The 22,857-nt window shown below is 38.8% G+C and overlaps 2 protein-coding genes across 5 annotated transcripts in view; one reads left to right on the top strand and one right to left on the bottom strand.

Annotated features, from left to right (window-relative positions):
• dmxl1 (Dmx like 1) overlaps positions 1–2,669 on the top strand; it is a 40,207-nt gene extending 37,538 nt beyond the window's left edge. For all 4 annotated transcript variants that reach the window (XM_086077190.1, XM_086077188.1, XM_086077189.1 and 1 more), the window contains one exon: positions 309–2,669. In XM_086077190.1, the coding sequence (XP_085933316.1) occupies positions 309–569 (261 nt within the window). In that variant the 3' untranslated portion in view covers positions 570–2,669. The remainder of the gene's footprint in view (positions 1–308) is intronic.
• Positions 2,670–3,254: 585 nt separating this feature from the next.
• hsd17b4 (hydroxysteroid (17-beta) dehydrogenase 4) lies at positions 3,255–22,556 on the bottom strand. The gene is made up of 25 exons (XM_086077191.1): positions 22,410–22,556; positions 21,894–21,947; positions 19,527–19,634; positions 18,552–18,611; positions 18,298–18,319; positions 18,178–18,224; positions 17,091–17,175; positions 15,976–16,163; positions 14,068–14,159; positions 13,956–13,980; positions 13,690–13,818; positions 10,365–10,480; positions 8,544–8,656; positions 8,352–8,475; positions 8,177–8,228; positions 8,035–8,106; positions 7,848–7,951; positions 7,695–7,760; positions 7,513–7,582; positions 6,415–6,521; positions 5,640–5,726; positions 5,491–5,568; positions 5,282–5,423; positions 5,072–5,199; positions 3,255–3,953 (listed from the first exon to the last, which is right to left on the bottom strand). The coding sequence occupies exons 1-25, from the start codon at positions 22,459–22,461 to the stop codon at positions 3,864–3,866; spliced, it is 2,211 nt and encodes a 736-aa protein (XP_085933317.1). The 5' UTR covers positions 22,462–22,556; the 3' UTR covers positions 3,255–3,863.
• Positions 22,557–22,857: the final 301 nt, after the last annotated feature.

Raw genomic sequence — 22,857 nt, 5'->3', positions numbered from 1 at the left:
ATAACTTTTCCAACACATGGAATTTGATGAAACTAAAGTTGAATGTTAAAGAACTTTTTGATGGTTAGCAGGTCATTATTAGGAATTTTGATCATATGAAACTGGATTAAGTTTGATTGATCCAAATGTTTGTTAGTATTTTCAGTCATGTGAATCGGTGACATAAATGTTGGACGACAGTTAATCGTTAATTTTTTTTAATCATTAACAGAACTTCATTGTGTGAGGTTTGATCGTTAACCTTTTTGGATCGATTGGAATCTTGCACACACACAAAAAAAAATTTTTTTTCATGAATGTCTTGACAGGTGTGGAACCTGTCCACGCAGAGTGTTCTCTACTGCTTCCCCCACGAACACGCTCGGCAGTCGCTCTTCCGCAACCTGGGCACGGGCGTCATGCAGGTGGAGGTGGGGCCGGCCAACCACGTCTTCTCCTGCGGCGCCGACGGCACCATGAAGATGAGGGTCCTGCCCAACCGATTCAGCACCAACAACAATAACAACAACAACAATGCCCAACAGCATCACCATGGCAACCTTAAGAGCGATGTCAAGTTTATTTTGTAGATGAGGACTGCAACTCACAAAATGGCTGCCGTTTTTTTTTTTAGGTCCACTTGAGATCTGTCTGCACAGGCAGAAGGTAAGAGAATCTCCTCGAGATTATGGACGATAAGTAAGCATCGAAGCACACTGGACCTAGTCGTACATTCCCGATGGAAAGTTTGGCTTTTCAAAGCACATTTGAGCTGACTTTTCTTGCAGTTTTATGTCGGGCACAAGGTGAGATCTGCGGCCGCCTGAGAAAGACTAGAGTAGCTGCAGGCAGGTTAGAGGTAAGCAAGTTGTGGCTCCGACTTTTCGGGTTTTTCCCGCTCAAGCCGACGCCATGCGACAGGCATCGTCATAAAATGTCAATTTGCACTTAACGGAGATGATGAATTCCACTACTGGCAAAAAGTTAGGGATGTTTCCAACTGAAACTTTGAGCAGTTGGAAATGTGCAGTCAAAAGGGTCGAGGTCAAGTAAAATTCACTGGTAAAGGTTCTGGTGCATTTTAGGTTCATCCTGAAACTTTTTGTGAGTCGTGTGAAGTGTCAATAAAGCAGTTATAGAGCATAATGTAAATATGAGGCCATGTACAGCACATTAAGATATAGATCTATATTCCTCGCCAATTGTATGAAGTGTCCTTAATCTTTTGACTACTGACTAGCCGTAGTCTATATTCTTCGTATACAGTTGCACAAAATGTAGCTTTAATTTAACCAGTGCCCCTCTTGAAATGGGCGCACCCCCTTTTCCTGTTTTTGGGGGGATGCTGCTGTTATTCCCAAATAAGCTGAAAAGGAAGTCTTCTTTGGTGAGCAGGTTTTAACTGTTTATTTGTACAGATGTTTTATTCCAATAACAGAACACGTTCTGCTACTAAATGTCATTCATTTTGAATACTTTGAATTAAAATGGATTCTTTTGTTGTTGTTTCTCAACCATTGAAATAATTTTTGCTTTTGTGCATCGCGCGTTTTTCGAGGAGCTTGTGCTAAATGCTACGAGCTAATGTGAAGGAGTTGAGATTTTGCACCTTTACGTGCTGCTAGAGGAACAAAACGCGCGCTCGTTTTGATTTTCCAGAAGATGACATTATTAGTGATAGTGATAGAGCCCCACTAAAAAGAAAACCAAAAACTACCCTAACAGAAGTTGCAGTTTAGAATGACGGCATAACATTAGTACTGTATAAAGGTTTTTATTTTTGCAAGAATAAAGCCGTAATATTACGAGAAAGCAGTTTTGTTTTTGTATTTTTGTTAGTTTTAAGCCTAAATATTTGAAGTTACATTTTTAGAAAAATTTACGTCTGTATTAGAGCCGTCATATTAGTTTAAAAATAATTGCAGCAATATATTAAATATATTACATGGAAAAAAATGCTATTTTATGGATTATATTTCATCTTTATTGCTATATGAAAAATAAACTTGTACAGTCCGTTATAAGCAATACACAATTGCAACAAACTTACAATTAGGAATTTTTATTTTTCTCAAACCGCTTAGTATTACTACCAATACAGTTCTACATATTCATATAATTTGAAAACCTCACTTTATTTCTCACAATATTACAACTTAATTCTAAAACTGCCCCCCAAAAAATCTGAATCTATTCTCGTATTAGTATTGTTTTCACATAAAACAGCATTGGTTTTCACTAACCATTTAAAAATTCTCGTAACAAAAATGTGGCTCTTTTTTTCCTCACCAAAAAAATATAACAGATTCTCATATTCCGATTGTATTCTGTCATTTTCTTTGACGTGAAGCCTTGACACTCCCTCATGCAAACCTTTATATTAAGAGAAGCCTGGGTACGCCAATTTGTTGGACACTTGTGTATAAAGCCGTCTTCATGAAATGTGTTGACTGAATGACTGAAAGTCACATGTATGGTTTTTTTTTTTCCTTCTTTGGCCTACACAATCATGGTGCAATTCTTGTTTTCTTCCGGGGGGGGGGGTTCCTCCCCCTCCAAACCTCTCGAGTGTCCGGGGGCAAATGATGTGTACTCCTCGCATCTTGTGGAGTTAATAAATACATTTTATCTGAGGCAAAGTGTTTGCTTCTACACAAGCTAGAGAGTGAAATAAATTGTATCAAAGTTGAGTGCTTTAGTTTTTTTTCAAAAGAGTAATCTACTCAAAACAAGTTGGCACACTAAAAACCTACACCAGCTGTTTAAAGATCAACACAAAAGATGAATGAATCTATGGGAGCAGAAAATAGCAATTTGAACTATTTTCTTAGTAAAATCTTTGGCTCAGATTCATAAAAAGGTCACATTTTTATTTATTAAAGGGGATGTCAGTTTTGGAGTGGTGGATCTTTTATGCAAATGACTCACTGCTCACCGCACCCCCCTGTACTGCTGGGTCAATGAAGAGTGGCTTTTGTTACTATGACAACCGGGGTGACGAGTTTGTGACAAAGCAAGCAGCTACTTGTTCTCAATCAGCCCATACTCAAAAAGAAAAGAAAAAAGTAAAAGCAACATTTGTATTTTCACTCTTACAAGCAGCACTTCATTAAGCCACTGAATTACACCCAATTGGGAAGTTATGAAATCATCTGAGATTTGAACCCATAAGCGTAACTTGTCAATTGTGATACAGGTTTACTAACAATTCCACCATGCTGCCAATTAACTCACAATATTACTAATGATTACATTAATGACATAATGACAACAGATTGAGTTTAAAGTTTTTATTTTATTAGAAGAGCAAACAATACTATTAAATGTTCACATTAGCATTGATCAGAAGAGAAAACCTCACAATTATAGAAACATTTCTGTACAGTTGATTAAATCGCTGTCAGGATCACTTCCACAAATCCATTTCTGTCAGTGTTTAGTGTGCTTCCAGAGGAAGAAAAACTGATTGAAGTCTGCTTGGGAATCGATTCGTGACATTGGCACGTCAAGGTCGGACAATCGGGGTGGATGCGTTCAAATTGCGTAAGTACCGGTAGTTCGTTTACACTGATTTTCTGACATAATTGATCATGGATTTCAAATAACAGGCCATTGTTATTTGAACCAGGCAACCACCTTCAGGAAATAAATCTACATCAGGGATGGAGAATCCTTTTATTAAGTCCTCAAGAGGACCATATTAATTTATGAACACTTTTATTATAATATATTATGAGCATTTTTATAACCGTTCCATTTAGGTTTTGCATTTAGAATTTCATGGCAGGTTATAACAGTCTGCCGCGGGCTGTGAATGGTGCTGACTCGCAAGGTAAATGGAGCCCCCCCCTCCCAGTGGGTGGGTCGACTCTTGTGGGAGGCGCTCACAGCCTGGCGTGATCCTTCAGAATGACCTCCAGCTTCTGACCCAGCATGACGTTCCCTCGAATCTTGAGCTTGCCTGAGAAGAACGCCTATATAGCGGTGAGAGAGAAAAAAAAAGAAGACATTTCATCCCCCTCAATCTCAACATTTGGACAAAATGTCTTTAACGAGGGAGCTGAAGCTGTGACAGCGGCTATTCTTTCCCTGGTTGCTGCTTTGACTGTGGGAGAGGGTAGAAAAGACCCTGCTTACCAGAGGGGGGCTTTTTTTTTTCCTCCCCTTTTTTCCTTCAAAACACACTGGGATCAATATGAAGCGTCGTGACTGGGGCATCAATTTGACGCTGGCCCATAACAGATGAAATGCCACAGAGATATCAAATGACGTCCATTGATTACCTGCGCGTGCTTTGGTCCTGAAAGAGCCCACCGACTGGCTTTTTATGTGACGTGATGAATGGAAGAAGTCTTTACAAATTGATTACTTTCACTCGCATGTACACGAAGGGCTCTCGGGAAGCCGACTTCACCTCAAAGGTTCATTATTTCTGGAGGATAGCAACAGCAGCGGCTGTGAAAGCTTTCACAGCTGCCTTTGCTGTTTCAAAATTAAACCTAAAACACTAGAAATGGTTGAATAGAAGAGCTAAATGTTTCACTTTGTTTTTTTCAAGACAATCTGTATTGGGATGATGACATTTCCAGGTTGCATTCCTAACTGGTATAGAAGTAGCAACATAAAAGGTAGCTGTCTGAGATTTTTCAGCATTGTGTTGGCACCACAATACTCTTAAATCTAAACTAAAAATAAAAAAAGCATTATCTGAAAATGTTATAATTATTATTAAAATTATTTTTTATTATTAATTATTCATTTTCTCTAGTCGTAAGTAAAAATGTTTTATCAAAATTGCTTTTATAGCATGTAGTTGAAATGAAGGCAGATTTAAAACATTGCATTGCATTTTCCCCCCTTAAAAAAAAAGCATTATCTGAAAATTTTATAATTATTATTTTTATTACTAATGATTCTCCTTTTTCACTGGAGGAAGTAAAAAAAGACATCAAATTTTCTTTTATAGCATGTAGCAGATTTAAAACATTTCATTGCATTTCACCCCTCCTTAATTTATTTTTTATTTTTTTAAATCTATATTCTCAGGCCCTACTTGTAAGTCAAGGTACAACTGTCCTCTGCTCATTCCTACCGTCTGTGGTTTAACTTTGTCTTGCACCACATCCATGAAGTCTCCATCCGACACGGTGAAAGTCACGTCTGCCTTCCCGCCGTAGGCGCCGCGATGCAGCGCGCCGTTCCCGTTCTTCAGGTCAATTGCTGGAGGACAACGAGAAATCGCCTTTTCAAACCTGATTGCGTTTAAAGCAACGAGCAGCCGCGCGACTTAAGTTAAACTCACTCCACTCTGCGACGTTCTTGCCGTCTTTGGTGATCTCCCAGCCGAAGACGGCGTTGACCTTCTTGACCAGCTCGCCGCCAGACTCTCGGATGCGGCGTCCGATCTCGGCGAACACCAGCTCGCTCTGAAGACCCGCCCCTGCCTAACCAGCCAAAGAAGACCGTTAAAGTTGCCACCTTTCAAAAGAAGAGAGATTCACACGTACTCACCTGAGGAATACCGGTCTCGGCGGTTTCATGTAAATCAACGTAAGCGCCGGCAAGCACCACGGCGCCGGTTTCCTTTACCTGGAAGAGACCAAAGAGCAGGTAAGAATCTGACTGACATGAGTGTTTTGACTGAAGTGATCCATACTGACTTTACACTGAATGTGAACTCTGCTGCCTTCCTTCCACATCTCCGTCTGCAGGGATTGACCCGGCATCACTGGCTTCACAAAACGGACCTGTGAGGAGGCACACAACTAAGGGTTCGACTACTTTCCTTGATAGATAACAGAGCAAATTGCATTTTTTTTAGAATATGGAGTCACATGGCAAAGATGATGTAGTTACTTGCCACTTCTAGGCCATAAATATAAAACAAATATCACTGCATTGCCGTCAGTGATAGATAGAACACACAGTTTTGAGTTTGTCGAGTTATTCCGTAATTGAAGTGTTGTGAATTCACTGCCATTGACTACTATAGACGTCAAAAATTAATGTGAACTATTTCTATTAGTTAAACATTTTTTTCTATTTCATCTCATTTAATTTTTTATGAAAACCTTAAAAAAATTATTGTAAGTTTATAACAGATATAAAATGTGTGATTAATCGTGAGTCAACTATTCAAGTCATGCGATTAATTTCGATTAAAATTTTTAATCGTCTGACGCCCCTAATTTAAAAAAAGGGGCGTCAGGCGATTAACATTTTTAATTGTAACTAATCACATGACTTCACTAGTTAACTAACGATTAATCATAAATTGTATATCTGTTCTAAATTTTCATTAAAAAAAATTATAGGTTTTTATAATCTTGTTAGCAAAAGTGGAAAAAAAATTGTAACTAATACAAATAGTTCAAATGAATTTTTGACATCTATAGCCGTCAATGGCAGTGAATGAGTCAAGTCAATACAAGAAACCTTGATGGCCTTGAATCTGGAGGGCTCGTTGGCAGCAAACTGCTTGAGGACGTGTCTCGCCGCGAAGCCAAACGAGCACAAGCCGTGCAGGATGGGTGACTGGAAGCCTGAATAAAAATGCAGAGCCACTTTCAAGCTTGGAGTCTTGTAGCTATGCTACATTGTCAAGCAGAAGTGCTCACATCCCCCAACAGGTGCGACACCCCATCGATTATGTCCAAGCCAAAAGGTAAGCAAAGCTGCATTGATTTCTCAGTGAGTTAAAATGCCTTAACTCATTCAAACCCCAAAACGTATAAATACATTTTTATTACTTTGTCCTTCACTCCCAAACATGCATTTATACGTTGTTGGGGTTTTTTTTTTATGCAAGAGCATACAGAAGGCTTTGACGCAGCTTCTGACCTGAAGAGGTCGGTATCTGCATTTTTTTTCAAATTCTGAGGGCCGATGAACGATATAAAACATTTTAATCTCAGGAAAACTATTTTAATTTTTAGTTAACTTTATAAGAGATGTTGCTGACCTTGGGAACCTTCTGAACATTTTGTTTTTGTTTGGGAAAAAAAATGAGAAATGTGAAAGTTTAAGATTTCTCTTCTTTTTTGGGGGGGAGGGAAGATATTTACTTGTTTAAGTGTCCATTTAACTTTTTAAGACGTACTTGGTAACCTTGGGAGTTCTCTGAACATTTTTATTTTTTTATTTAAAATGAAGTATATTGTGTAAGATTAAAAAAAAAATCTGCATTTTGAAAAGTCTGAAAAATCGTTCAATAAGCATGAATGCTTTAAGACATTGCCACAAAGTCAAGATTGACATTTGTATTTTACACAATTTTGATGCCAATACCCCCCCTCCTTTTTTTTTCTTCTTTTTTTTTACTGAAAATGAATATCTGCTTCAAATATCGGTTACCGGTCTCCTTGACTACTAATAATCGGTATCAGCCCTGAAAAGAAACATACTGGTTTATCTCTAATTTATAACTCAAGTATGTCACAGATGTCCTAGGAACTGTTTTAAGCTGTGTTTATATATATATAAATAAATAAAAATGTGATTGCCCGCGCCTAGTCAAAGCAATTCAAGTCTTACCTCCCATGGCAGCGAAGCTGGGGTCAATGTGGAGTGGGTTCCAGTCCCCACTCAGACGGTACAAGGCTGCCTAGGAGGAAAGAGATGAGACTCATAAATCATAACATAGGAGACATCTACAATAACAAGGCCTGGGAATCACTCTGACAATTCTTTTCACATTTGATTCGTTTCTTCTTCACCTGGTCGTTAGTGGTGGAATCGACCAGCACTACGTCTGGAGCTCGCTGAGGCGGTGGCACCAGAGGCTGCGGGGTTATCCAACACAGCAGGAAGCGCCATTAATATTCCTCACGTCTTAATGTGTTGTCAGAAAAACAGTGAATTTAACACACTTTGGCTTTCTCCGATGTTCTTTTGCCTCCAAAGCCTCCGGCGCCGATCACAAACACAGAAAACTGGTTGAAGCAGAGCAGATCGGCGCCGTTGTACGTGTTCACTGGGAGAGAGGGGGGGGATTTTTTAGAAGCGGTACAGTTGGGGGGGGGGGGAGATCACAAATGGGGGTGGTTACTCACTCACCATCCAAGAGAATCACCGCCCCAGAGCCTTTGTCCAGCACGTCTGCAATGGTGGCCTCGGAGGTCAATTGTCCTTCAAGAAGAAAAATGATTGCAGGGATTTGACATTTTCTTTTAGCTTTGGGGGGGGGATTGTTTCATACCGGAGGTTGGAAGAGGTTTGTAGAGCTCAAGGTACTGCTCGCCATGTAACACCTAATGCATGACAATCACATTTTAATTGGACTAAAAAAATAATAATTGCAAAAAAAAAAAAAATCACCAAAATCATATGCACTTGCAACATTTACCACTTGCAGTAGTGTGTATTTCCCTCACCTGTGTGAAGTCAATGTTGAGTCCAGGCAATGAGCTCAGGCCGCCCTCCATCATGGCCGCCTGGGCAGGAATGACCCCAAAGGTTGGAAGGCAGCCAAAGTCTGCATGGCCTTCGTACAGGAACCTAAAGAAAACAATACGGTTGTGTAATGTTTAGTTGAACATGTCATCTTAGTGGCACTAATCACACACCTGAGATGGTCGGGGTCCTTGGTGGACATGCCCACGCCAAGCGCGTAGAGGATGCACTGCGTGTGCGAGAAGCTGAACGTTGTGGGGGGAAGTTTTTGTCCCACTGCTGCAGTCTGACACAAAGAGAAGAGAGACTTATATGTAGAGTATTGACCTTAAAACATCTGCCAAAACTCGGAGCCGATTAATTTCCCCTCAAAACGTTATACAGTAAACGTTATCGAAGAAACCCGACGTTTCAGACGCTGTGACATTACCCTGAATGCATCATTTTGCTTGCATGGCATTAGCAACTAGCAAGTGTATGCTGCGTATGTTATTCTGTTGTCCCCCGAGCGTCCTTTAAGCTGTTTAATGACATCCCAGTTGGACTTAACTGTAAAACTAAACACACGACAGTAAGAATAACAGTCACTGTATATTTAAATACAAAACATGCTTCGTTTTTATAACATCGCTAGCCTAGCGCTAATGCTATTGGCGATGCTAACCGGACGTTAGCATCTAATTCGGTAGTTTTTTCTTCAAATTATGAATATTCACTCACAAATGCTGTGGGAACACATACCTACTGGTAAGATAACATGACGCAAAAGTACACATTGTTCCCAATGTGTGACAAATGAGTTATTTTAATAGAATTAAATCATAACTTTCTTCTGTACTGTACACACATTTCCACATGACATGGCACGAAATACAACCCCTGAGGTCCCAGGTTAACCTGGTAAGTCCCAAGACTTGTGAAAATAACACAAGATAAAAATATATAAAACAAAAAGGTTAATGCCTGGAATGAGTAATACAAATGCAAGAGACTCGAATTTCACATATGTAAGACCTACAACGTAATTTGCAGGGATGAATGGGCCTGACCAAGTAGTTGAGCAGCTTTAGTAGTTGAATAAATACTAAGTTTTGAAATCACAAATTGTTTTAATCATGATTTCAATCTCAATCAAATAATCGTGATTGCTATTTTTCCATACCAATTATGTACTTTACAGCAGTTGTAAAAGAGTCAAAATTGTTTTATTATTGACATATAAATCTATACAATATATCTTGTATACTTCATGAAATTTGTTGATAAGGTCATACTATGGACTTGTCATTCAAAGCAGAATAAATCTTAGTAGCGAAATTTAGTGCGTAAGCGACACTTATTGAAATGCATTATTATATGCATTATATATTTATATATTTTTTTATTTCTTTTTTATAATTGGCCAGTATTTTATTCTGCCAAAAATTGGTATCGGCATCAGCCTAAAAAAATGCATATTGGTCGAGCCCTACTTATATGCTCATGTATTTCACCTCTTCGCGTAAAAGGCTGTGTTGAAATCCACTCATTATCAAATCAGACTTCCTGTGAACCCCTCGCGGCCCAAGCGCTTCTTCATTAGTCTCATTAATGGCCGCCGTCTCAGCTTTTTGTTCAGGTCGACGGATGTGACTGCTCCCGCGCTGCACAATAGTGACCAGCAGCCGCATGACAGGCGCTCCAAAGCACCGACTGCCTCGTTTTTAATTAAGACCGCCATGGAGTGCAGACATCGGGGACGCGCTTGCCTTTCAGCCCCGCGTTAAATATTGGAACCCGGTAATGAATCTTTAATGTGCTTGGCCACACACACGCATTGCTTATCTATACAATCAAATAGGCATAATGAATTGAACAACCATGAAAGCTAGAAATGAGTAAAATGTCTATTGGCCTTGAAATGGATCATTTGAGTGTGCTGCAAAGTTTGTACAACTCTGAACAGGAAAGTCAGTATTGATGCTAACGCTCGATTAAATGTTTCTCCAGCTCACAGGGTTGTTGCCAGAGGTGGAGGATGCAGCAGGAGCAAAAGCAGAGGTCGGACGAGCGGCAACATCCTGGCCCGACTTCACCTTTGACAGGACGCTCACAATGGACTGAAGAGATTCTGCAAAGAGGTGAGAGGAAAATTCTCAGTTCTGTTTTCAACCAATAAAGCCTTTTTTTTTTTTTTATCTGATGCTGGGCTGTAACACTGCACAACTTAATCGTGAAATGGCTTCTACAAGCCAGAAGAGATCAAATAAAATGAATCATTAGGATTATCAAATATTGTATCCAAAAGGAGTAAACACAATCTGAATTGGACAAATTCCAACATTTCTTAAATTAACTCTTTGACCGCCAAAAATGTTTAATAACGTTTAGTAAAATCCAAATGAGTGCCGCCAAAGACGTTAAAAGATGTTCACTATGTTGTTGTTTTTTTTTGGGGGGGGGGGGGGGGAAACGGGTGGAGGAAAGCCTTGGCAAGCTGTGCTGAAAGTATCAAACAGGTCGAGTTAGTATAATGACTATTTTTGGGCACGAGATGGCAGCAATGACTCTCTTTGGACAAGATCGGGTAGGAGTCAGTAGAAGACGTGAGGCGGAGCTAGAGTGTTGAGGGGAGAATGGCTGAGGAAGCGAAAATGGCGACCGGTTGCAAGCAGCTCACGCTTGAGCATTTTTTTCAAAGACGAAAAGCATCGACCAATGCTAAAGAGCACATTATTGATGATGATGGTGACTCCGAGGTTGACGCCGAAGTTGGAAGCGTTGACGCGGCGGCTTCGATCACGTCGTAAAGCCTCACCGGCTAGCGATGCTAACGCCGGAAAACGTGGTGCACAACCGAGCACTTCTGCACAGGCGGACGTTCAATCGGACGATGAAGAGTACCCCGAGTCCAATGCATATTCATCGGAGGAGCGGGTACAGTCTGATCACGGAGAAGACACTGGTTCTGGACTACGATGCCACCATGAATGGAGTGGATAAGATGGATCAGAACATCTCTTACCACCCCGTATAGGAACTTAAGGACATGAGGAAGCCAGACGTAACACCAGGTCACCGTATCATGATCCTGAGAGTAGACTTGATGACAACATGGCCAGACAACAGACACTGCAGTATATACCTACTACTAAAAAAGGCCGGCAAGAAAGTGCATGCGAAGGGGCAATCGCAGTGAAACTAATCTGTGGTGCAAATCCTGCTGCGTCCCCTTGCACGCAGGGGAGTTTTACACAATATACCTCACAAAAAGAAAAACCGTGTAGTTGAAAAATCCACACAATTGTAAATAGTACCACAGTTGCACACATTTGTAAATAGTTTGCCAAATTGTTTTGTCAAATTGTTACACCGTTGAATGTAAATAAACGTATTTTGCTATCAAAAAACACTTTTTCATTGTTGGTGGTAGTGTTTTACAGAAGTAAAGCACTGTTTAGGTGTTTGTGGCATCAGTCATGGTGTCAAATTCACTAGAGTGCATAAAATAATATCGTTTCACAAAAAGCTTGATTTCTCCGTATTTTGGTCCAAAACAGAGCATTTGGGTGAAACTAACCTATTTTCTATTGTTGATTACTGAAAAACGGAATAAGGTAGAAACAAACTATCTTTTTCTGATGAAAGATGAGTTCAATTTTTCATTTGGTAGTATCTGTGTTTCCATAGTCCAAACACAACATTTTCTGTGGACCTTGAAAGATCAATCAAAATGCTTAAATCAGCTGGCACCCACACATCCTCTTTTCTGAAAATGCTTGGCAGTCAAAGAGTTAAGGTGCACTCGTCTTTTTTTCTGTGCAATGATTTATCAAAATGATGAAGCATATCAGTGCTACTAGGAAATAGAACAAAAGAAACAGCTCCAGGGCTGATATAGGGATAAAAAAAAAACTTATTTCACACATAAATGTTAAAGGAGGGCCGTCGTCTATTGGCAGGTAGTTATAGCAACAAGGTTCTGTAATAAGCTACAAATGAGGAGGCAGCACAAAGCCATGCTAATGAGACCGGCTCCCTCCCGTTGGGGCCGCCACCCCCGTGCGCTTGCCGGCAAACGGCGCCGCCCTCCTTGCTGGCGTGCGGCTGAGAAGGATGGAGGAGAGAAGTAACACTAAATGATAATTACAACAATAATTATGCGTGATTCACTGCAAACACTCCTCACCTCTACTTATTTTCTCTCTCCACTTTTCTTGACCTCTAACCGCAGATTGCCTCACTCTGCTCGAGGAAAACTCCGCAGGAATACAGATGAGTGGAGACCAAAAGCTTTCGATTTTACGCTACATAAATGACAAATGCGCGATGGCGCTGGTGTGGTTCATGAAGCTTCATTTTCTCCATCATAACTAATCAGACACACCCACAAAAAAATTTAAAAAATGAATCAATATCAACCCCGGGAGTCTTTTCCGAAACAACACATTGGGAACTATGACAAGATTCTAGTGGCTGGTAGCTGCTTAGTTCAGAAGTTAGTAAATGAGACTTTTAATAAGTCGCTGGCCATTCCCTGTCAACAAACATGATTCGGTGTATGTTGTTTAGACATTTAGAGTAGATGACCTCAGCTCCAGCATCTCGTGTCATTTAACTCATTTGCGTATAAAAACGTTCTATTTTAAAAATTGCCATGGTCCTAAAAATGTATTTATACGTTTTTTATGCAAGAGCATACAGAAGGCTTGATGCAGATTCTGACCAGAAGAGCTCGCTTAAAAAAATTAAATAAAAATAAAAATCAGCCAGCAGGTGGCAGCAGAGTATAAGAGCTCAACCAGGGTCATGTTGCAACAAGCTCTTTTCCCCACAGTTTTAAACAGATTTGTGAATAATGATGAAATGTACCTATATTCTAATGCTAATTGCTGCAAAACAGAAACGGATAGAAATAAAAAATGTTCCTGATGAAAGAAGAGACTAACCTTTCTTTCGGTAGGTTTCCATGTTTTTATAGCAATAGAACACAATATTCTGTGGGCTTTTCAAAATCCAGTAGAACAGCCGGCAGCGAAGGGGGTTGCTTCAGTGAAAATGACTGGGAGTGAAAATGGCGGTTTAAACTAAACAGCAATGTGGGGTGGCAGAAAAAAGTCGGAAAATTAATTTCGCAGGTGAATGTGATTGTAGTCTAACTTTATCCCGCAGTCATTTAGGATAAGCGAGTGTGTTGTTCAATTGCAGTGCTGCGTCTGACACATCATTGCCTCCGTTAAGGCTCTGATACCACATTTATCCCCTTTGTTTATTTCTTTTTTTTTTTCTGTCAACGTGTCACCTTCCAGCATCTGTCGCTCGTGCCACAGAATCACTGACCTTGTACTGACGTGGGCTTGGTTGAGTCTGTAAAATCACAAACTTTGTCCCACTGGTCCCTGACAGCCTCGGGAGTCATGGGCTGGTTCCTCTGTCTGGTGATGCAGCCCTGAGTTCGCTCCCAGCGCACTTAACACACACACACACACACACACACACATTAAGAGGTCATTTTTAAATGTCGGCAAGCGCAAATCTGGTGGTGGTGCTCGGGGCTAATTAATAACAGATGCATACAGACAGGACTAAAAACACAAAAGACTCACATTTGCCAATCCAGCCTGCACCGACCTGCAACCAAATGAATCATCATGGAAACATTGGAACAAGTTGGTGCCATCTTTCAGTGTCGGTGGAAATGAGACCGAGCTGCGATACCTCAAAAAGTCCTCCGCTTTCTTGGCATTGTTCGTGACAGAGCCACAGCACCATGGGAGCCACGTACTCCGGCTTGAGCGCCGCCACCAGATCTAAATAAAACAAACACAGACGCTGGAAAACCGCAGCCTCGTTTTCAAGGCGCATCTGCAGGGATCACTTCACTGCTAACAACACATTTGAGGGCAGAGCGGTGCACGGAAATAGCAGCAAGTTGTCAAACTGCATTATCATTGGCATCATTTTCAGAGTTAGTCATGCACAACCACGCAAAAATAATGTGGGAACTGTTTTGAAGGGCCGCTTGTTCAGTCATATGTAGTCTATAGCAGTGCTTCTCAAACAAAGTATCGACTAAAAATGCAATCCAAGTACCATCGTCATGACCAACGTTACAATAGCATCGTAGGCCACCTGAGGTTTTATTCCTTTAATATGTAAGACATAAACATTATTGAACAGCATTTGAACAAAATGTGTACCTTGACTACTGATTTCAAAACAAATCTGGTTTTACACTCATAACTGTCTTCTTAACTACAATCTGGCCCATGACTCAAATTTGTTTGACAACCCTCGTACGTACTTTTTTCCTTCTCAAGCCAGTGGTACGAAACCTAAGGCCTGTGGGCCATTTATGGTGCCAGCAGGGCATTTAATCCAGTCCGCCATGCAATACCAAAAAGCAAAAATTCTATTTGCTGCTCCTGTCGTTTTCGGATACAGAGACCACACGAAACCATTATTTATACAACTAAAAACTTTTAAATTTAATGAATTGATGGAGTTTAACCACCTTAAAATAATGTATAAAGCCCATCGTGAAATTTTTACCAGTATACAAATCAAAAAAAAAAAAAAAGGGAAAGTGAGTACAAATTAAGAGGTGCAAAAAAAAATTCCAAACCTAAATAGAGAACAAAACAAAAAGATTGATGTATTTCAACTCAAGCTGATTGTAAAACAAAATCTTTTCAGTCTATCTGTATTTTAAATGTATATAGCACAAGGACATGCTATTGAATTATTTCATAGAATTCCTTTAGTTTCTTTCATTTTAAAGAGTGAATTATTATTTTTTTATTGAATTGAAAAAGAAACCTGAATAGAAAGGCCAAAAACATTGAACCCACAAATGCTCATAAGCATTTGTTTCATCGTGTCTATTTTTCCATTGATTTAGGGCGGCTAAGTTGTTAGCACATCTGCTTCACAGTTAAGGTCTGGGTTCAAATCTTGGCTGAGCCCTCTGTGTGGAGTTTGTACATGCGGGTTTTATGTTGTTCCAAATATGAAGATTTACTAAAGATTGTCCATTATTGTGAACGGATGTTTGTCTTTATGTGCCCTCCTTGTGATTGGCTGCCAACCAGACCGCCCTAAATCAGCTAAGCCAGGACCCTAATGAGAACAAGCACCATAGAAAATGGATGAATTTAAAATAGCCCTCAGAGGACTTTTGATAAAAATTGATGTGGCTTTTGGCGCTAAAACCCAGCATGCGGACTGCGGAGCCATGTAACTGGCCGACAAAATGCAAGAATAATAAACAAATGTGAAATTGTTGATTTTAAATGCAGATCGACGTCAACACGCAATAGTTGTACCTGAAAATAATTCATTTTATGGGTAAGCTCGCTTGCAATAAGAAGAGACGTATCTCTCTTGTTACCATGGTAACCGCGAATCACCATTTTATATTAAATGAACCAGCCCAGCCAGCTCAAATTAAATTTCTAATTAATTTCCCCCAATAAGAAATGATGGAAAAGGAAGTCTATACCCTTGAAGCGGTCAAGGGATCCTTGGTGTATGACGGGTCCCATATATCAACGGTTGTGAACCTCATTTTTGTCTTGGGCCACATTGTAGTTACAGTTTGTATCTTAATTTCACGCGTCTGCTTACCTGGAGGCATGACGGTCTCGGTGAGGCGCGAGCCGGCAACGGGTGCGATGGTGTTGCACTGGATGTTGTATTTGCGTCCCTCAATGGCCAGCGTGTTGGACAGGCCCAGCAGACCCAGCTTGGCCGAGCTGTAGTTGGCTTGGCCGAAGTTGCCGTAGATGCCCGCAGCTGAAGCTGTCATGATGATTCTAGGTGGCGTTAATGCAGAATGGCAGCCGTCACATGGAAGTCACATGGGAGTCGGTGGGCGTTTGGAAATGATGCATGGCAAAGATGAACGAGGGGAGGCCAAATCTTAAATGGAAAACTCTTCAAATGATTGTTCAAGACCCCTTGAGGTTTATTTTTTATTTTTAACTCATTCACTGCCATTGACGGCAATAGACGTCAAAAATTAATTTGAACTATTTCTATTAGTTGCACTTTTTTCCCCACTTTTGTTAAAAAGAGTATGAAAACCTAGGAAAAAATGTATTGTACATTTAGAGCAGATATAAAATTTGTGATTAATTTACGAGTTAACTAGTGAAGTCATGTGATTAATTACAATGAAAAATCACCCGATGCCCCTAATTAAAAAGAAAAGATTATTAAAAATTAGAGGCGTCAGACGATTCAAATTTTTAATTGTAATTAATTGCATGACTTCACTAGTTAACTCACGATTAATCTAAATGTACAATAAAAAAAATTCTTTTTAAAAAAGGTTTTTATACTCTTGTTAACAAAAGTGGGAAAAAATGTGAAACTAATAGAAATAATTAAATAAATTGAATTTTTGACGTCTATACCAGTCAATGGCATTGAATGAGTTAACATGAATCAGCACGATTCAGTTAAAGGACTATTCAAATTACCCAGGTCAATCCAAAAAGCTGCGTAGCCAAATTAACACATTTCTTTTTTTCTGCTCTAATTTGCATATCCACATCTAATGTGCTGTCTGAGCCTTCTATGCAGATTCATTTTTTCTCGTAACACCGCGAAGCCAACCGAGCTCATCATATTGAGTAGCATCAAGCGACTGATTTATGTATTACTACCTGAGGCTCTAGACTGGCTCCAGTCTGTCTTTACATTGCGGCGTTCTGTAAGGTGAGAAGAGAATGTCTTACCTGCCAAACTTTTGGTTCTTCATGTGATTCCAGGCGGCGCGCGTCACCAAAAAGGAGCCTCGCAGGTGAACTCTGTGAATGAGGTCTGGAAACAATTGGAAATGGTCTCAATCAAGATAATTAACTCATTTTCTCCCAAAAATTTATAAATATGTTCTATTTTTAATATGCCATGCTCCCAAAGACGTATTTATACATTTTTATGTTTTTTATGCTAGAGCATACAGAAGGCTTTGATGCAGGCTCTGAACTGAAGAGAATGCTTGAAGCAATGGTAATTACAAAAATGGCCAGCAGATGGCAGCAAAGTGTAAGAGATTAACCAGGGCCATGTTGCAAAAGGTTTGCCCACCAGTGTTTTAAACAGATTTGTGAATAATGATGAAACGTAGCTATATTCTAATGCGAATTGCTGCAAAACAGAAACTGATAGAAATATTTGTTTTTTCCCTGATGAAAGAAGAGACTAATCTTTCTTTTGGTAGGTTCCATATTTTTGTAGCAATAGAACACACTATTCTGTGGGCCTTGCAAAATCTGCCAAAATCCAGTAAAACAAAAATGAGCGAAGGGGGTTGCTTCAGTGAAAATGGCTGGGAGTGAATGAGTTAATTAAATTAAATTGTTAAATAGTCTCAAATGAGCGAATTGAGGTCATTTTGTTAAATTATGACTGATTTAAAATGGGTTGTCTATACTTTAAGAAATTTGTTAAGGTTAAGGTCATACTATGGACTTGTCATTAAAAGTAGAGTAAATCTTAATAGTGAAAGTCAGAATGGAGGGGATAGTTGTATGCATTTTATATATATATATATATATATATATATATATATATATATATATATATATATATATATATATATATATATATTTATTTATTTATTTATTTAATCGGTAAAAAATATATATATATTTATTTATTTATTTAATCGGTAATTGGCATCGGCCTAAAAAAATGCATATCGGCCGGGCCCTAATTATAAGACATGAATATGCAACAATTAAATGAAAAAACGGTCCCTGTAACAACTGTTTCACTATTATAAACAGAGTACCCCAGTATTTATTAATTTCACGACCTTACCCCAATCCAAATCACTTGTCCTGACGAACGAGCGGTCCCGAAGGATCCTTCCAAAGAGGAAAAGGTTCATAAACGGACACAGTGATGGAAGAGTTGTTTTTCCACAATAAAATGACTTACCCGGCATTGTTTACGACAATATCTGAAAAACAAGATATTAGATATAAGATTTTGTAGGTACAAAAGCGAGGGCTGTCAGAGCTGTAAACAAAAACATCAACAACGGCTCTATCCCACGACCAGCGAGTTTACCCGTACTGAACAAAGCACAGTTGTGGAACGGTCTCACCCCAAAAAAAGTAGTCTGGCCGTGATTAATGTTATTGATCCCCACCTGTTCCCCTGCCGCTTCTGGTCTATCGATTAGCACTCACCTATTCTTCCAAACGCATCCAGCGCTGCTTGAACGAGCTTCTCTCCGTCTTCCACAGAGTCTGTGAGCGTGCAAGGCCGAGATGGAGAGGGAAGCTTTAAAACCAAGCTGAGCGATTTTCTATTAAAACTGACAGTTACAATAATACGCTCATGAAAAGAATACACAACAAACAAGGAAAATCCAATTACTTAACCTATACTCTGATAGCCACTATTATTGATTGCAATGCATCATTTCAATTGGTTTTCTTGGGAATTATACATTTGAATTATATCTACAATCAATCACCAACTCTAATTATACAGTGTCAACAGAATCCATGCATGCTCGTTGACCTCCATTTTGTTTATACAAATCAATCTTCTTGGGGTTTGTTGATTATACTATAAAAAAAATTGTTTTAAAAACATGGTGCCAGTGTGTACTAGTTAGCCTCAAGGACAACAGGAGTAGCCCACAAGTCTGTTCTAAAAATAGCTCACTAACGATGGGACATGATGACTTGCTAAGAAGTTTTAAAACAGAAGAAATGTAATATTCATTTATTTATAATAAAATAAAAATTAAAAAAATAAAATGTAATTAAAAAAAAAAAATTACAATAGGAAAAAAATGCTGTTTTTATTTACCCTCCCAAAAATGTTAAGTCATTTTTTTTAGCTGTAATTTTTTAATACCGTGATATTTTTGCTCACTGTTATGAACAGTCCATTCTGTTATCATTACTATTGTTCATCGTGTTGTTGCATTGGCTCCATTTAGTACCGAACGCCTGGACAGAGACGTGTTTACCAACTGACCAATCACTAGAGCCAATTTTATTTTAATGATAAAAATAAATACATCTATAAAGCGGAGCAAGAAATCTGTGTACCAAGAGCACAAACACAAAAAGAGATAGTGACATGCTACAGAAGGAAAAAAGAAAAGGCAGCTCGAGGACAAGATGAAGGCTGGTCCAAAAACTTCTCACCGTAGTTGGCCACTGCCTTTCCTCCCTTGGCTTTTATCTCGTCCACAACCTTATCGGCAGCCGCAGAACTCTTTCCGCCCCCTTTAGTGTCTGCCCCAAGGTCATTCACTTGAATGTAGCGAGAGGAGGAAAAGATTAGCAACAAATGGGCAACGAGCGCCGTTTTCTGCCGGTGATTAGCAGCGTTTCGCTAAGCCGCGTCACACAGTTCAAGGGCGAGTTCATGGTAGATAGCGGCTATTATTTAAGATGTTTACGGCCACGGCTTGCGTCCAAATCACGGTGTCAATCAATACAATACGCTAGAATGCGACACCATTGATCCTCTTAATACAGCATAAGATCACAAGTGGAGCTTAGACGCGAACCATGCAAAATGAAATGTCACTGAGCAGGAAGTCATGCTGGGTTACGTTATACAGTTAAATACTAGAAAAGACGCTAGGTGATGCATTCGGAAAAAGAAAATAACTGAGCTGTGTTGTATTTTCCCCCCAATGCTGATTGTGAACATAAAAAGTCTTTACACCCACCAGGTTTTTGCAATAGGAATGAAAAGATAAATTCATCATTCCAGGCCTGCTAGAACAGCCGACCTTTATTTGGGGTTAATCAGAGGCATTCTATAATGGGATTGGTTTGTTCTAAAAATATATAATTAAAATAAAAAGAGGGTGTGTGCATACTGTATGTGCAACCACATTATTTCAGCCATTTATTTTTACTGACTCTTAAAAACATTTTGTTTTCATTCATTGAGTTGTACAGGTCACATTGATGGTGGAAAAAGTTTAGAAAAACAAACAAATTGTTTGTAACAAGGGTGTGTAGACTTTTTATATCCACTGCATTTCCAAGTAATAGGGCCACACTGAAATTAATGATTTTTTTTTAATGTGTACATATTTATTAGTAATAATAACATTTTCTCTTACCTACTTACAATAACATTTTTATCATAATTTAACTGTAGTCCCATAAAACTACATTTATCATAATATTCACACAAAAAATTCAAGATTTGTTATAATAATTATAATAATAATATGTGTCAAAATGAATCGATTAATCAACAATCAATCATAAAATTAAATCGACAACTATTTTAAAATGTGATCATTTATTAACTCATTCACTGCCATTGACGGCTATAAACGTCAAAAATTAATTTGAACTATTTCAATTAGTTTAACATTTTTTTCCACTTTTGTTAACAAGAGTATGAAAACCTAGAAAATATGTTATTGTACATTTAGAACAGATATAAAAATGTGTGATTAATCGTGAGTTAACTAGTGAAGTCATGTGATTAATTACAATTAAAAAATGTAATTGCCTGTCGCCCCTAATTTTTAATAATCTTGTTTTTTAAATGAATTTATGGCAGTGAATGAGTTAGCCGTTTTTTTTTTAGCTTAAAATTGCTCAAAACGTTTGATTTCGGCCTCTTATTAGTATAATTCTCTGATTTATGTCAATAAAAGCAGACTGATTATCTTTTGTGTTTAATCAAAATAAGACATTTGCAAATATCTGCTTGTACTTTGGTAAACAATGACCTTACCAGTAACTGAATCGCTTTCAAAAAGGTTTGGTGCGTACAACGACATTAAGCTCTCTTGTGTGATATATATATAGCGTGATATTTCTGCGTTATACAATCTTACAACATATAATTGTATCCAATTAATCGGTTGAACAATCAATAGAAGAGAAAAGTAACGGTATAATTTACTATTTTGCCTTGTAAGATTACAAATTCAAAGTGTATTCTCACAAATTACTTTCCCCTTGTAATATTTTGACTTCAAATTACAACTTTTTTCTCATTTTATTCCAACTTTTTCTTTTAGTAAAATTGTCTAACGGTGTGTGGGGGCAAGACCTTTTACACACACACACCTCCCCACCGTGAATAGTACATGATGTATTGCCAGGAAATATTCTTTGTTCTAAAGAAGTCGTTCTTGTTAAATTATAACCCGATTCTTGTAATAGTAAACCTTTTCTTGTAACATTATGTTTTATCCTCATAATATGGTGACCTTACTCCCTGATTCAGTGATGGATCAAGACCGTTTTACCCGGAGTGGAAAGAGTTCAGTTAAAAGGGTGGAGGTTACCCCCCCCCCCCCCCCCCCCCCCCCCCCACATGCAATCACATACGTATGCACTCACACTGGGAGTGAATTCTAAACTGTTAATTAAATGTCCAAATCTTAAAAACTGTATGCTATGGTTTTGTTTTTCATTTTCAATGTGGCCCCAATATTTCCTTGTACAATATATGCATTGTTCTTACAGAGTTGTGCAATAAAGACCCCTAAACCTTATGAATTAAAGGGGATGAGAGCAGAGCTTATTTACCGACAACAGAAGCTCCTCTTTCAGCAAAGGCCAATGCATATTCCTTCCCAAGACCTGCGCACAGGAAAAAAAAGTTGTTTATTTTATACAACTAAATCAACACCCACGTTGTCTCTGTAGTGTTGCTGCATGTGCCCTTTCACACACTCCGATTGACAACTGTACTTTGATCCCTGTGGCCGACTGGAAGCGGCGTCTTGTCTTTCCATGGATTTTTCTACAATTAGTTTCGTATAAACTATGCAAATTCGCGTTAAACTATTTATAGTGCTCTTTTAGCTATACAGTATGGGATTGTTTACTCGTTAACGTTGCAGCCAAATATAACACAAATCGAAGACAAGACAAATGCATGCTCACAGATTAGTGCACTTTGCTATCACAATCATCACGATCAGCTGATTAGCATTCCGAAGCTAACCACTGTACGTAGAACTGAGCGTACATACGTCAGAGTTAGCATCGATGACAGTCGCGTTAATATGCAGGATTATAATGTTTCCACGGTTATTTTACCTCCTCCGGCACCAGTGACGAGCACAACTCTTCCTTCAAATGACAAAGACATCGCTGTTGTTCTGTGAGTCTTATCTTGCAGAGCTGTACTACTTTACTCTTTGGGTTTTTTCCAGCAGGGTGAACTTTCACAAGTTCCACTTCCGCAATGGGAGGGGCGGTTTCTGTGGAGACCAATCAGAAACGAGAATGTGATTAACACGTTCCTTACGTCACTGAAATGTGAACGTTGTATGCCTTTTTTTTTTTAATAAAGAAAAAGAAAATGTCGAAATGTTGCTTGCAATCAATTAAAAACAAAAAGCAAAAGTCGTATTCTTTACAAGAACAAATACTTATTTTATCAAAATAAAACACCGTAATGTTACAAGAATAATAATAATTTAAAAAAAAAAGGGGGGGGTCCAAAATAAAGTTGTAACATTATGACAATTAAATCAAAATTTTG

Source organism: Leptonotus elevatus, chromosome 5 (genome assembly GCF_054856555.1).
Source record: "Leptonotus elevatus isolate MCC_2025b chromosome 5, RoL_Lele_1.0, whole genome shotgun sequence".
Lineage (NCBI taxonomy): Eukaryota > Metazoa > Chordata > Actinopteri > Syngnathiformes > Syngnathidae > Leptonotus > Leptonotus elevatus.
This window is presented reverse-complemented; position numbering and strand designations above follow the sequence as displayed.

Coding starts and splice junctions, on each gene's coding strand:
- hsd17b4 (XM_086077191.1), bottom strand. CDS start 22,461: ATGTCTTTGTCATTTGAAGGAAGAGTTGTGCTCGTCACTGGTGCCGGA. Junction 10,481..13,689: donor CAAGCCCACGTCAGTACAAG/GTCAGTGATTCT, acceptor ACCTCTTTGCAG/AATCTCTTCAGTCCATTGTG. Junction 7,583..7,694: donor ATTCCACCACTAACGACCAG/GTGAAGAAGAAA, acceptor CTTTCCTCCTAG/GCAGCCTTGTACCGTCTGAG.